The 12,556-nt window shown below is 28.0% G+C and overlaps 1 protein-coding gene across 2 annotated transcripts in view; it reads left to right on the top strand.

Annotated features, from left to right (window-relative positions):
- LOC129981095 (myocyte-specific enhancer factor 2C-like) overlaps nucleotides 1-12,556 on the top strand; it is an 81,981-nt gene that overhangs the window by 52,772 nt on the left and 16,653 nt on the right. Inside the window, exons 1-3 of one of the 2 annotated variants that reach the window (XM_056091757.1) lie at nucleotides 9,424-9,483; nucleotides 11,260-11,436; nucleotides 12,183-12,386. In XM_056091757.1, the coding sequence (XP_055947732.1) occupies nucleotides 11,383-11,436; nucleotides 12,183-12,386 (258 nt within the window). In that variant the 5' untranslated portion in view covers nucleotides 9,424-9,483; nucleotides 11,260-11,382. Of the gene's footprint in view, nucleotides 1-9,423; nucleotides 9,484-11,259; nucleotides 11,437-12,182; nucleotides 12,387-12,556 lie in introns of those variants that run through there. The other variant, XM_056091756.1, reaches the window with a different exon arrangement.

Below are 12,556 nucleotides of genomic sequence, written 5' to 3'. Positions count from 1 at the left end.
TTGTTGCAATGTTAAAACGTATAAAAAGAATTTCTTCAGCCACAAAAAACATCAAAGAATCAAAGAAGTAAATATTAAGAATAATAATAAATACCTTTCATTGCCACAATATTTATTAATAGTCTTTACTTTTGAATGTGAAGGATAGTTACCAGTTAGAACATTTATTTATCGGCTTATATAATGTCACTTACAGAATTTAAAAAATTAGTGAAAAATGGGAATTTTATTCCCAAATAAATACTTTGTAGGGTTATCACTGTTTAACTTTATAAAAGGGCTGACCAATTTGTTTTTCTTTATAATTATTGCACAATGAATTCTATATTTTGTGACAAGAAAAGGACCGTTTGTGCTTGTTTGAATTTATTAATGTTTATTTATGTGCTCAATATTTCTTACAAAAAATCTCAAATTTCATAAAATTAATCTGTCATAATTTTAATTATTATAACATTGTATATAATTATAAATGGAATAAAAAAATTCAAGCATCAAAACATTATTAGATAAAGCATTTAATACTAATTTTTTGAATTCAAAATATATCTTACGTTTATTCCTGTACGTGCGAGAGTACGACTGAAGTGAATTAAATAAAATTTTGAAACAATAAATTTCGATTGACTTGAATGTCGAAATGAATAAATTTCTTGGAAAATAAAGTTTTGTAAGAATTTCTTTTGATAAGCAAAAATATTTTGTTAAAAAAAAACGCATAACATTTTAAATGAAATTCATTTTTTATTTTTTTAAAAATTTTATGCTTACAAAGAAGACAAGAGATTACAAGTAAATTTTTTTAATAAATATTTGCGTTCTTTTTTTTTTCGCTTCACTTCATTTATCTGAACAATCGTGAATTGTCAAATAATTCTGTTTAAGCACATTAAAGCAATGTTCTTATCTTTTAAAAAAGAATTTTAAATTTTCTCGAACGAATGCAAAATTTGAGCATATATCTATTATCGAACTATTAAGTGCAATTATGTTAGTTTTGATAAATTACATTTGGCTGTATCGTTATGATCTGTAACTTTTTTTTCTGACTTTTATTACTCCATTTGCTATAATTGATTGATAAATGCTACTTTAATTGAATACATTTTGTTGTTTTTAATCAAAAAAAGTTCTAATAAAAATTTTTGATTATTAAACTAGATATTTAAACTATCCTATGAAATATTTTTTTTTTCATAATTATATGCATATGTATTATTCCTATAATTATTACTATTCATATCTGAAGCAGAAAAATATGTGATAATAGCTTTTATTTCATGAAAAATTTAGAATGAAAATAGCTTTTAGATGAAAATTAAAGATGCGTAGAATAAACGAAGGATGCACTGCGGTTTGTGTTCCATGTCTGTAACCTTGTATTCCTGTCTATTATATAACGAAATTTTTCGCAACCGTAAAGCATTTGTAGAGTTGCTGGTAAAGCATGGATAAAAACTGATTTACATTTAGCAGTGAATGAAATACGTTACTTTGTGTATGTACTTGTAAAATAATGTATTTTATCATTTTCATGTTTATTTATAAATAATGATAGGGATAATATATACTGTGATTTTTACATATAATAAAGGTGTATGTTCATGTGTGTGCGCTGATGCTCTACATGCCGGACTGTTTGACCTTGAGCCATCAAAATAGCAGAAATGCTATTCAGGGTGGAAATGTGCACCTTCAAACACTTTTTTTAAAAGAAATTAAACAAAGTGTTGGCATTTTTCCGCAATTTCCAAAATTATTATAGTATAAAAATAATTTTTACAGCATCTTAAAATTCAAAAAATTGTATTTTCAATGATAACCTAATTTTTTGGTATATAATTTTTTTTCTATTTGTAATTAAATTTCTTTTAAATATTTTAAGCGTATTTTATAATAAAATATTTCTTTGCCAAACTGAAACTCAACCTGTTCGTATTGTTGTTTCTATTATTTCATTCTCGCTCTCGCTCTCTCTCTCTCTCAGGGAAATCCAAAAACACAATAAAATGCAAAAAGAATAAAAATCTGTATTTTTCTCTCTCAATAACAACAATAAAAAAAATGTGCTGAATTTGATTTCCCTGCTCATAGAACAAAACTTTCCGTTTGATGTTTCAGCTAATGGCGAATCAGGTTTAGATACAACTTAAAGAAAACCTTCAATGCTCTTGGATATTTTTTTGCGGAAAAGGATCAACTTTTGCCAGAAATTTTAATTTTAATTATTTTGTCTTGTATGAAGTTACAATTAATTTTAGTAGATCGTAAGTTTAGATGCTTTAAAGTGTCACAAAAATAAGAAATACTATTACCGACGTCTCGAGAATATCGAAATGTGGAAATAACTCCTTAATAGAAAATGTCAAATATCCAATAATAGAAATGTCAAAAACATTTATAATATCTATATTGAACAAATTCTTTTTAACTATTACTAACAATAACATTTGTTGTGCATCAAAATGTAAGATTATAAAAATATGCACGTTACATTTTATACTGATATTAAATACATAGACCTTTCATGAAATAACATAATGTCTAAAAGGAATCGCCTCATTATATACTGTTAAAATAAGATTTTGTGGTCACTGTGCACGAATTTAGAGATTCTTTTTTGATAATGCTTCTTGTCTTTCAAAACTAATGCATGGAAGAATTTCGAATAAGTCATCGATTAAAAACTGTTTTTCCTTTAGATTGGGAAAACCATTGTGGTTTGTCATGATCTCAGACAATTTCCTCAAAAAGCTGTATGTGGTCACTGAAAAAGTAATTGTAAACATACTCTTTCTTGCTCGAAGTTTAGATTTTCGCTGCGTTGGCGTGAATCTTGAAAGGAGGTTTGAATCTCTTTCAACCTCTTGATGAAAAGTATTAAAACAGTGAATCCATTTCCTAAAAAGTTATTTTCATTTTTGAAAACATATAATTAAACAAAGATATTTGTCAATAATAATTGTCACTTTTGTTTAAAAAAATGGAATTAGGTAATCACTGCTTTATACTAGAGTTTATCAATAAATAGCTTATGTAGTTTTGAACGTAATAATGAAAAATGCAGTGAGTGAGAGTGTGAAACGGAAATGAAAGTACGAATTTTCGGCATAACTGCCTTTCATGTTGATGCATGTATTCCAGCGTTGAATCAGTTTGAAAATAGAGATCTCATAAAACGACTGCAAGAAGAACCGTTGTCGAGCGGCCTGTTTGAGGTTGTCCACAGAAGCAAGCTTTTGACCATCGAGGAATCTCTTCATTAGTCCAAACAGATGAAAGCCAGAGGGTTCCAAGTTCTTGCTGTTTTTCAGCACGAACTTGGATGCCCTTTTCTTCACTGGACACGACCCATTCCCGACGCACCTACACAGATTCCCTCTGACCAACTCTCCTTACTGTAGCTGTAGGAAATAGAATCCCCAATTCACTATGCCACCGAATGCTTACTGACTCTCTCATGGCACATGAGAAAGCCAGAAACAAGTCTCGAGGAAGAATGAATGATACAGGAGAGTTGCATCGAATACCTTTCACGCGGCAAGTTCCACTCCGTAGTAAATCATATTCATAAATACCAAGACCTTTTCAAGACTACACAATAACCGAGACCAAAATGCCACTAGTCAGAATCAATTAAATTATTCATTCAAAAGTGCAGTTCTCACGAAGGAAATCAAAACACAGGACCCAGACGAACTACTATTATTCTATATTTTCTTTCATTTTTTTTTTTTTTCCTTTTTTCCCCCCTTTCATCTTGTGCTCATCGTACTGGTCAGATAACTCAGTGTTATAGGCACAGGAACATAAACATGAAAAACATAACATGGCGTTATGTTATGTTTTTGAGCAGGTGACGGAAACAGTTTTCCCCCGATCGTGCGAAACTGCAAAGATTCGATTTGTAAGTTTTGAAGCACTCACCATACAGTCCGAGCTTGGCGCCTTCAGACGCTCTAGCCTATTCAGATTGTCGAGAAACCTTTATCATTTTGGACGCATTAGAAAGTTTATCGGCAGTCATAAGCTTGAAAATAGTGATGACCCCAAACGGACCGTGCGACAACGGCTCTATTCGCAGTGACGGAGTTCTATGAGATCTGTATTTTCAAACTGATTCAGTGATGAGACAAATGTCTCAATATTAACAACGGTTAGGTCGAAAATTACAAAATTAGTAAACTGCCAATGCGTTTATTTCCGTCTCATATTATCATATTTATTTATTGTTGTTGTTTCAGAATCATGTATGTTACGTATTGATACTCCCTCACAAAACGGTAAATTCACTTTTCTTATCATTACTTACTTATATGTACCTATTTAGAGAAATTTTGCTATGTGCAATAAAAGATATATATATATATATATATATAGTGTGTGTGTGTGTGTGTGTGTGTGTGTGTGTGTGTGTGTGTAATTAATCGTTCTTTTGTGAATACCCAGAATAAAATTAAATGAAATTAAATGATAATATTAATTAATATTATCATTTAATTTATAATATTAATTAATATTAATGAATTAAAAATAAATTAAATTTCCTTTCCTGATTTATTTATTTTTCATTCCACTAAAAGTATCGATCTGAAATCCAAATTCCTGCAACTTAGTAGTGTGAAAATGGAGTGGCTGGCTTTAGAGGATGCCATAGAAACAAGAAATCGCATTATTAAAATCAGATGTTTTTATAAAAGCATTTATATCACTTTAAAACCAAATGTGATGTAGTGAAAATTATTCCTTGGGTGCTGGTGACCTTTGCTCCGACTTTACAGTAACTTTAACATATAAATGATAAAAGGGAAGAAAGAAAAGACAAATGCAGTTTCACAGTTCAGACTGAATAAGAATCAGAACCGTAGGATTAGAGAATGTAATTGCTTTCATTTCATAAACTTGGTTATATAATCATGTGAGAATTCTGAAAGAATTGACGACTCGCAAGAGGTCCCGATGAATTTGATAAGCGCGGAATAAGGGGAGAAAAAAAAAGGGAGTGAGAGAAATCTGTATGTTGTGAATGTGTTTTAATTTATGAGTTATCGTAAAAACCTGTTTATTGTCTATTTTCTCTGATTTATTTAACTTTTCCTGACTCATCAAACTGTAAGTGAAATTAAAGGGACAACTATATTTGACAGTATATGTTAAGTTGGATGGAAGTATCGATTTAAATTTAATTTATTAATTTTTCTTTGCATTTCTCGTCTTTTTCTCATTTAAAATCAACTTTAGCAAGCATATTATTCGATAAGAATAGGTCTGAAGGACAACAGTATATTTAGTTGCAATAAAACAATGAACATTTCTATAAAAATATATTATATTTTCTGTAAGGATTTTTTTTTTCTCTATTTGAAATAATTTTGCATCATATATCAACATATTTAGCATTGTTATTTTGTAAATATAAAAACTTATTTTTATACCTTTTGATGTTATGAATTCATTTTGACTTCCCTATTTTTTATGCAATTGTATTTTAATTATTTATTTTTTTAACAATTATTATTCAGCGTATTTTTTTCATATCAGAATGGCAATGGAATTTTTAAAAAAAAGAATGATTTTTAGTCATTACTTTTCTGTTTTCAAATATTTTTAAAATTCCCTTGGCGTATTTTTATTTCTCTCTGTTCAAATAGAAATTTTTACTCCAATTAAGTTAATATGGCATGCACAGAAGAAATATAAGAATTCTTCTTCCTTTTGATAAATATGACAGTAGTTGAATTCATTCACTGCAAATACTCATTATATTATTTTGATAGTAAATATTTCATAATGTGGGCAATTATTGGCAAATCTGGCCGTGATTTAAGCTTGAATTTCGTTCATTTTTTATTTGCATGATTTTTCTCTATGTACTCAGTAATTAATATTTAACGGAAAAAATCACAATTATTTTTAATGAATAGCATTACTTAATTTTTTCTTTTTAATAATTCAATTGTCCTTCGATTTTATTTGAAACTTTTTTTTTTTCTAAATTATCGGCGTTTTTCTAAATTATTAGTTCTGTAATAGCTTACACAATTATTTAATGCAGCTTAGCTCATTTCGAAATGTTTATCTGAAACTGAATTGCAGGCTTGCTGCAGTATTTCTCTTGCTTCTGAGTAATAAACTCGCAATTTGGCATTTTTGTGACTGTAAGATAACATCCGCTTTATATGCATACGTTGTTTATGTTGATGTTGTGTATCATTTCACATTTCTATTTTATTGGTATGTATTATTTTTTTCTGTTAAAATAAAAACCAGTTAATTTTAAAACAACGAGTAATGTCCGCTAATAAGAGTTTGATTGTCTATATTATAACCTTTTATTTGTAAGTGCATTATGTTGAGTTGCTTTCGGTGATATAATTAATATTTCATTTCAATCAGAAACTATTTGGTTATTTTGTTTGTAATATTAAGAAAATGCCTTGTTATTGCGTCACTTGAAGGAGGATGTTTTAAAATGAAAAATAATCAGGAAAGGCATAAATACAAAGTGGTAAATTTGTATTCTTTCTTATAAAAATGTAAGTGCTTTTTATCGAAAAAGTTAATAAATACGGTACTTAACATTAACAAATAGCTTTGGAAATTTAGAAATGCTAGCATCCCCTCCAAAAATATGTAATTTTTTATTAAGATAAGTGTGTGTACATTAAATAAGATTTTTTTACGTATTTGTTTTAGGAAAGTGATTGATATACATTTTAAATCTTTTTCTTTTGATCGCAGTCAAATCAAATCGCAGAAGAATGATATTCAGTTTTATTCTTAAATCGAACCTGATTATTTTCCTCTCCACTTTACAATTTACAAGAAAAATGTTACGAGAAAAATAGAGATAAGTTGGGGCTGGGTTTCTTTAAAACTGAAACATGATAAAAGCTTGAGAAATTTAAAAATGATTTGCGGTGGTCTCAAAAAATGTTTATGTTTGGTTAATGCAATTTTTGATGAAAATAACATTGTTATTTTTCCTTGAGAACTGCATCAAAATACGTGCTTGCTTTGATTTACTATGCAGTTTTTAAAATGGGAGGGCACACGGGTTAGAAAAAGGAGTTTAGGATGACATTTAGTATAATAGTATTTTCTTTGAAAATATTTAGAGTAGCCAATTCCGCTAAACAGTCGTCAAATTTTTGAATTGATTTATATATTAATAAATTCTCACCGTTGTTGAGCAGCCCATCAGCGTAGAAATTGGCTTCGTATCCGTGAGGATTCTATCTTTGTTGGGTTTTTTTTTTTTTTCAAAATTATTTAAATTTAATGAACGATTTACTAATATGAATGAACAATTATATTGAGTATATAATTAACATATTGCTAATTTTTATGCGAAAATAAATATTTTCCTAGTACTTGAATTATAATTTAATTTTTAAACAGAAAGATAATTATAAATATGGATGCGTTTTTTTTTTTCAAATTTAATTAATTTGAGTTAACAATTTACAAACAGTAAAATTCCGCCTTGTTATTCGATATGATTAAAAACCACAAATTTAATTGGAATTCAATCTACTGCAAATGACTATGGATGGAAAATGAAAGATTGTGTACTTCGAAATAAAAATGGAAATGAAACTCCTGTTACAGAGTTGATGTCCAAAGCAGATTTTTAAAAAAAATCTTAATTGTAACATTGGCACAAGCATGAAATTGAATGTTTTTGATAGATGAGTTTGAAATTATATATAATATTAAAAATGCTATTGCTAATAGTGTGTTACATTAAAAAAATCAATAAAAATAAAGAAAAGGATGATGTGAAGACAATTTTTGCGAGATCTGGTCGTCAACATCCATAGTTAAGTCAGTGCGATTATTCATCTGGCGACGATCCAATTTGCGTTTGAGCTTTATTTCTTTGACATTTTATTTTCTTTAACTGTTTTGGGAGGACGCGATGAACTCTCTTCAGGTCATTGCTAATAATTTGAAATTCTATTAATTAGTTCTATTTAGCGTTGAATAAAGTGTAGTTATAGAAACTTTTAGTGAAGCAGTCTGAAATGTTCGTATAATCATTTGTTTACATTTCACTGTTTCCATTGTGTGATGAGCAATAAGAGCAGTTTCTGTGCCACGTATGATAGTGTTTTCTTTATATAGATAATTTTAGAAAAAATTTAAATGTGCTTCAAGGATCGAGCCCTTTCCCCTCGGATGCGAAACCAATATTAAACGACAGCGCTGATCGGCGCAAGACTACAATGACAACTTGCTGGTGTATAAATCATGGCAATGACTTATTTCCTTGGAATTTGCTAGTTATTAATAATTTTATGAATAAGCATCCTAAAATCATACTAAATCTCATTCCGAAACGAAATTTTAGCCCGCACCCACCCTTGTCCTTCTCTTCTTCAATCGTCATCGCTTTCTTGCTTTTGTTTCGTGTAATTTAACAATTTTATGATTTTTTCTTCCGTAGTCAATGAATTTTATAAAATCTGGGCTTTCTGGTTGTTAAAATACTTCATTCCGGATGTTACTAAAATTCATTGACCGTTATTTCAAATCGCCTTCGTTATTCTTCCATTTCTATCCTTCCCCTCTTTTTGCTTTTCTTCCTTTACTTATTTTTTTTATTCAGAATGTTGAGCAAAGAATCAGTAACTAATATTATTCTTTAAAACGATCATTTTGAAATTGAACATATTTATATATATGGACATTCTTTCAACCAATTTATTATTTCATGATTCGCTAACGGCTAACGTAATTATCATCTTGTGCATGCGTTGCTGTCCAAGCAATTCTCATTTCTCGATTAGCTTGGAGCAAGAATTGGAGTATTAATTCGAATTCAATTTGTCATTTTTAATTCAAATTTCCATCGATCTCTTATACAAATATTTGTTTTTGTTTAAGAATTCCGTGCGATATATAAAATAAAGTAAAGGTATGTTGGTTGACAAGTCATTTTTGAATTAAACTAGCAATTAATCATTATAAAATAAAAATTTTGAAGTCCAACATTTTTTTTTTTTTTTTTTTTTTTTTTTTGTATAATTAGAATTTTATTTGACTTATTTATGTAGGAGTAACGATTCACGCATTAGAAATTATTTCTATATAAAAAAAACAAGTAAAATTAATTTGACCAAATATTTTTAGAAATAATCAATTGCATTGAGAGAAAAGGTGAAATAAATCCTCCGTACTTGTTAATACTAATATGTGTATCTGTAAGTTTTGGTTTTTTTTTTTTTTTTTTTTTGAAACATCCGGGAGGAAAAGCAAAGTCAGTATTAACTGCGTATCCCGAATGCAAAAGAATGTCCTTCAAATCACAAACCTGCGAAAAAACAACATAAAATTGTCTAGGTGCATTCTCCCTGTAATGTAGTTTGTTGGCGTGATGTTGGCAGTCTTCCCTGCCGCCAACCGAAGAGAAAGGTAACCCTCTGAAGCACATGCCCGATGGAGGATCTTCTAGATCCTTAGACGCTGAAGGGATGTAAGGTATGTTACTATTTTGGGTTATGAGTTTTCACATGTCCCTTTATTATTATTAGTTTTTTCTCTTTTTTTACATTTCCCTATCACTTCCCGCGTGCCGGTAATACTTTCTGATTTTCCGTCTTGGTACGATTCACCTGATTATGGAAAAACATACTGCTCTGAACGATGTCGGATTGAGATGTTCATTTCGTCTCCTACTGTATTGAGCAATAGGAATTTGGTGGTAAAGAGTGATCAAAGCGCTCTCATAATATGCTTCCGAATACCACCATACGGTGTTGATATATAATCAAGATTACTTCCATGGCTTATATGTCAAAATAACTTTTTTGTTTAATATTATATGTATTTTAATAAAAAAAAGTGGTTCTTTCTTTTTTTAGTTTTATTGGGACGGGAAATTATTTGGAATTCAATTAATTGATTTATATTCGTTGTTAATTGATACTGTTGTGATAGAAAACATATGATACATACTTTTATTTATCACTAAATAAAGGGAGAGTGTTTTTTTAATACTTTTCACTTATTGTTTTTAGAATTGTTTTGGACAGTCTTTTTTTTATGAATGTATTTTGAATTTTTAACTATTTTTTAAAATATTTTCTCATTATAAAACAAATTGCATAAAAACATTAATATTCTCTGATTTTCCCTTTGTAGATTATATATTATAATATTACTTGTGATGGAAATTCTGTCAGAAAATATAATTTATTTCTTCATTGTTCTTTAAAATATGATAAGAATATTTTGGAACAAATTTTATAATTTTGTTTAATGTAATTCATTTCATTTATGAACCGGCTTATATTAATTTTTTTCTTATGAAGTAATCTTTAAATGTTTGATAATTCAACATAATTATTTTTATCATAAATAATAGTCTTTTGACTTTTTGTTATGGTAAAAATTCTAGTAGAATAATTAAAAAGTGCAGCAGTTACTTAAAAGTAAAATTATTCACAACTTTGCTGATTTGAAAGAAGGATGCATATTAAATTGAATCGAACATTTTTCTGATATTTGGAGGAGAGGGGGATTAGAAAACTGGAAGCTATCTGAATTATATGTTAATGTCATCTACACATAAAACATCTAGTCATTTAGATATATTATGATTATGCTGTGTGTTTTTGGAGTAGTAATTTTTTTGTTATTTTTTCCATGACCGTTTTAGTTTTATTTAAAAGAAGATTTATCTTACTATATATATAAGGTAATATTATATAAAATGTATTAATTTATTTGCAGATATGCATTTTGACTTAGCACAGGACATCTTACACCTTTTGAAATACGCCTGAACAGTTTTTAAATGTTATGTAAATTTTTTGATAAAAAAAATTATGCTAAATTAACATGATTGGTTGATATCTTTTGCTTGCCAGAAGTGAGGTCTATATAATTTTTTAATTTGTTAAATTTGAAAGTACATTATTTAAAAAATAAAGCTCTGAATGGTTTATTTTTCTTATGTTCTTAATATAATAAGGTACCAACACTTCTCAATATGCATATATTGTACTATATTATATGATTGCAAATACTGGTGTTGGAATATGAAATATTCACAACTCTATGAGAGGGTTAAATTTTTATCAACATTTTGGCTCAGTGTTGTTGTTTAATCTGATTTTTGTCTATTTGTGAATATTTGCATTCTGCCTAATATAATAAAAGTTATTGATTGTTTTAATTTTGTAAATCACTGCAACAATTCATTAGTTTGGTAAAAAACATTATGCATTTAATAATTTTTATGTTTTTTTTTAGGTTTTAACATCAATGGTTAGTTGCCCTGAAATTTAAAAGGCAACAGACCTTGATTTATTCAATTTTATTGTGATACTTGAACTGGAAGGCTTTTGTAATACACAGTTAATAAAACCTGTTGCCATGGGGAGAAAGAAGATACAGATATCTAGAATCACTGATGAAAGAAATAGACAGGTATTTTATTTCTTTTTAATTTTTCATTTGCTTTACCAAGCATATTTATATTCTTAATTTTCTTTGCTATACTTATAAAATAAAAATAAGTTTTTGATAATCAAAATTATAGCTGTTACATACAAGTAGAAAACATTCATCAAATATGTTTTTATTATTTATGTAATTGAATGAAAAACAAATGTATATTTTAAAAACTAATTTTCGTGATTCTTACAAAATTTTTTAATTGTCTAAAATTAGGATTTTGCAGCAAACTATAATTTAATCAATTTTAGTCTTGAATTAAAAAAATGACCTTTGCTTACAATCAGATATTTTCTTTTTATTTAAATAACATAATTTTTAGTAATATTTAAACATGTTGTTTATTATATATTTTCATAAGTTTGATGTAATGTTAATCAAATCCGCACATGTGTGTGTGCACATGCGTTCATTATGTTCTAACAAAAGTAGAACCATTCTAATTTTTTATGTATTGCATTTTTCTATTAATTTGTTTACAATTAAAATATATATTAAATAGGGCAACCTTATGCCATAGGGCATGCGATTTTATATTAACTTTACTGTGTAAGTTTAGCATATTCTTACATGATTAAGCATACTTTGGTGATTTCAATATTAACTCATAACATAGTGCCATTTTACAACAAGAATAACTTAAGTAATGATAAAACATACAGTATTATTAAATTTATTTAATTGAAAATTAATTACTTGATTATATTTTCTCTTTTCAGGTTACATTTACAAAAAGGAAATTTGGATTGATGAAAAAGGCATATGAACTTAGTGTCTTGTGTGACTGTGAAATAGCACTTATCATATTTAATAGCACAAATAAATTATTTCAGTATGCAAGTACTGATATGGACAAAGTACTTTTGAAGTATACAGAATATAATGAACCTCATGAAAGTAGAACTAACTGTGACATAGTTGAGGTAAGTGTTGCACTATTTTGGAAGCTGACATAGATTATCATAATTTATAAATTACCAGAAAATTCAGTGTTAGTCCTGATCTTTTTAAAAAGAATTATTAAATTATTAGCAAAAAATATATATAACAGGCGTAAAACAACTCATTTTACACTTTCTCTACATTTAAATTT

Source organism: Argiope bruennichi, chromosome 8 (assembly GCF_947563725.1).
Source record: "Argiope bruennichi chromosome 8, qqArgBrue1.1, whole genome shotgun sequence".
Taxonomy (NCBI): Eukaryota; Metazoa; Arthropoda; class Arachnida; order Araneae; family Araneidae; genus Argiope; species Argiope bruennichi.
This window is presented reverse-complemented; position numbering and strand designations above follow the sequence as displayed.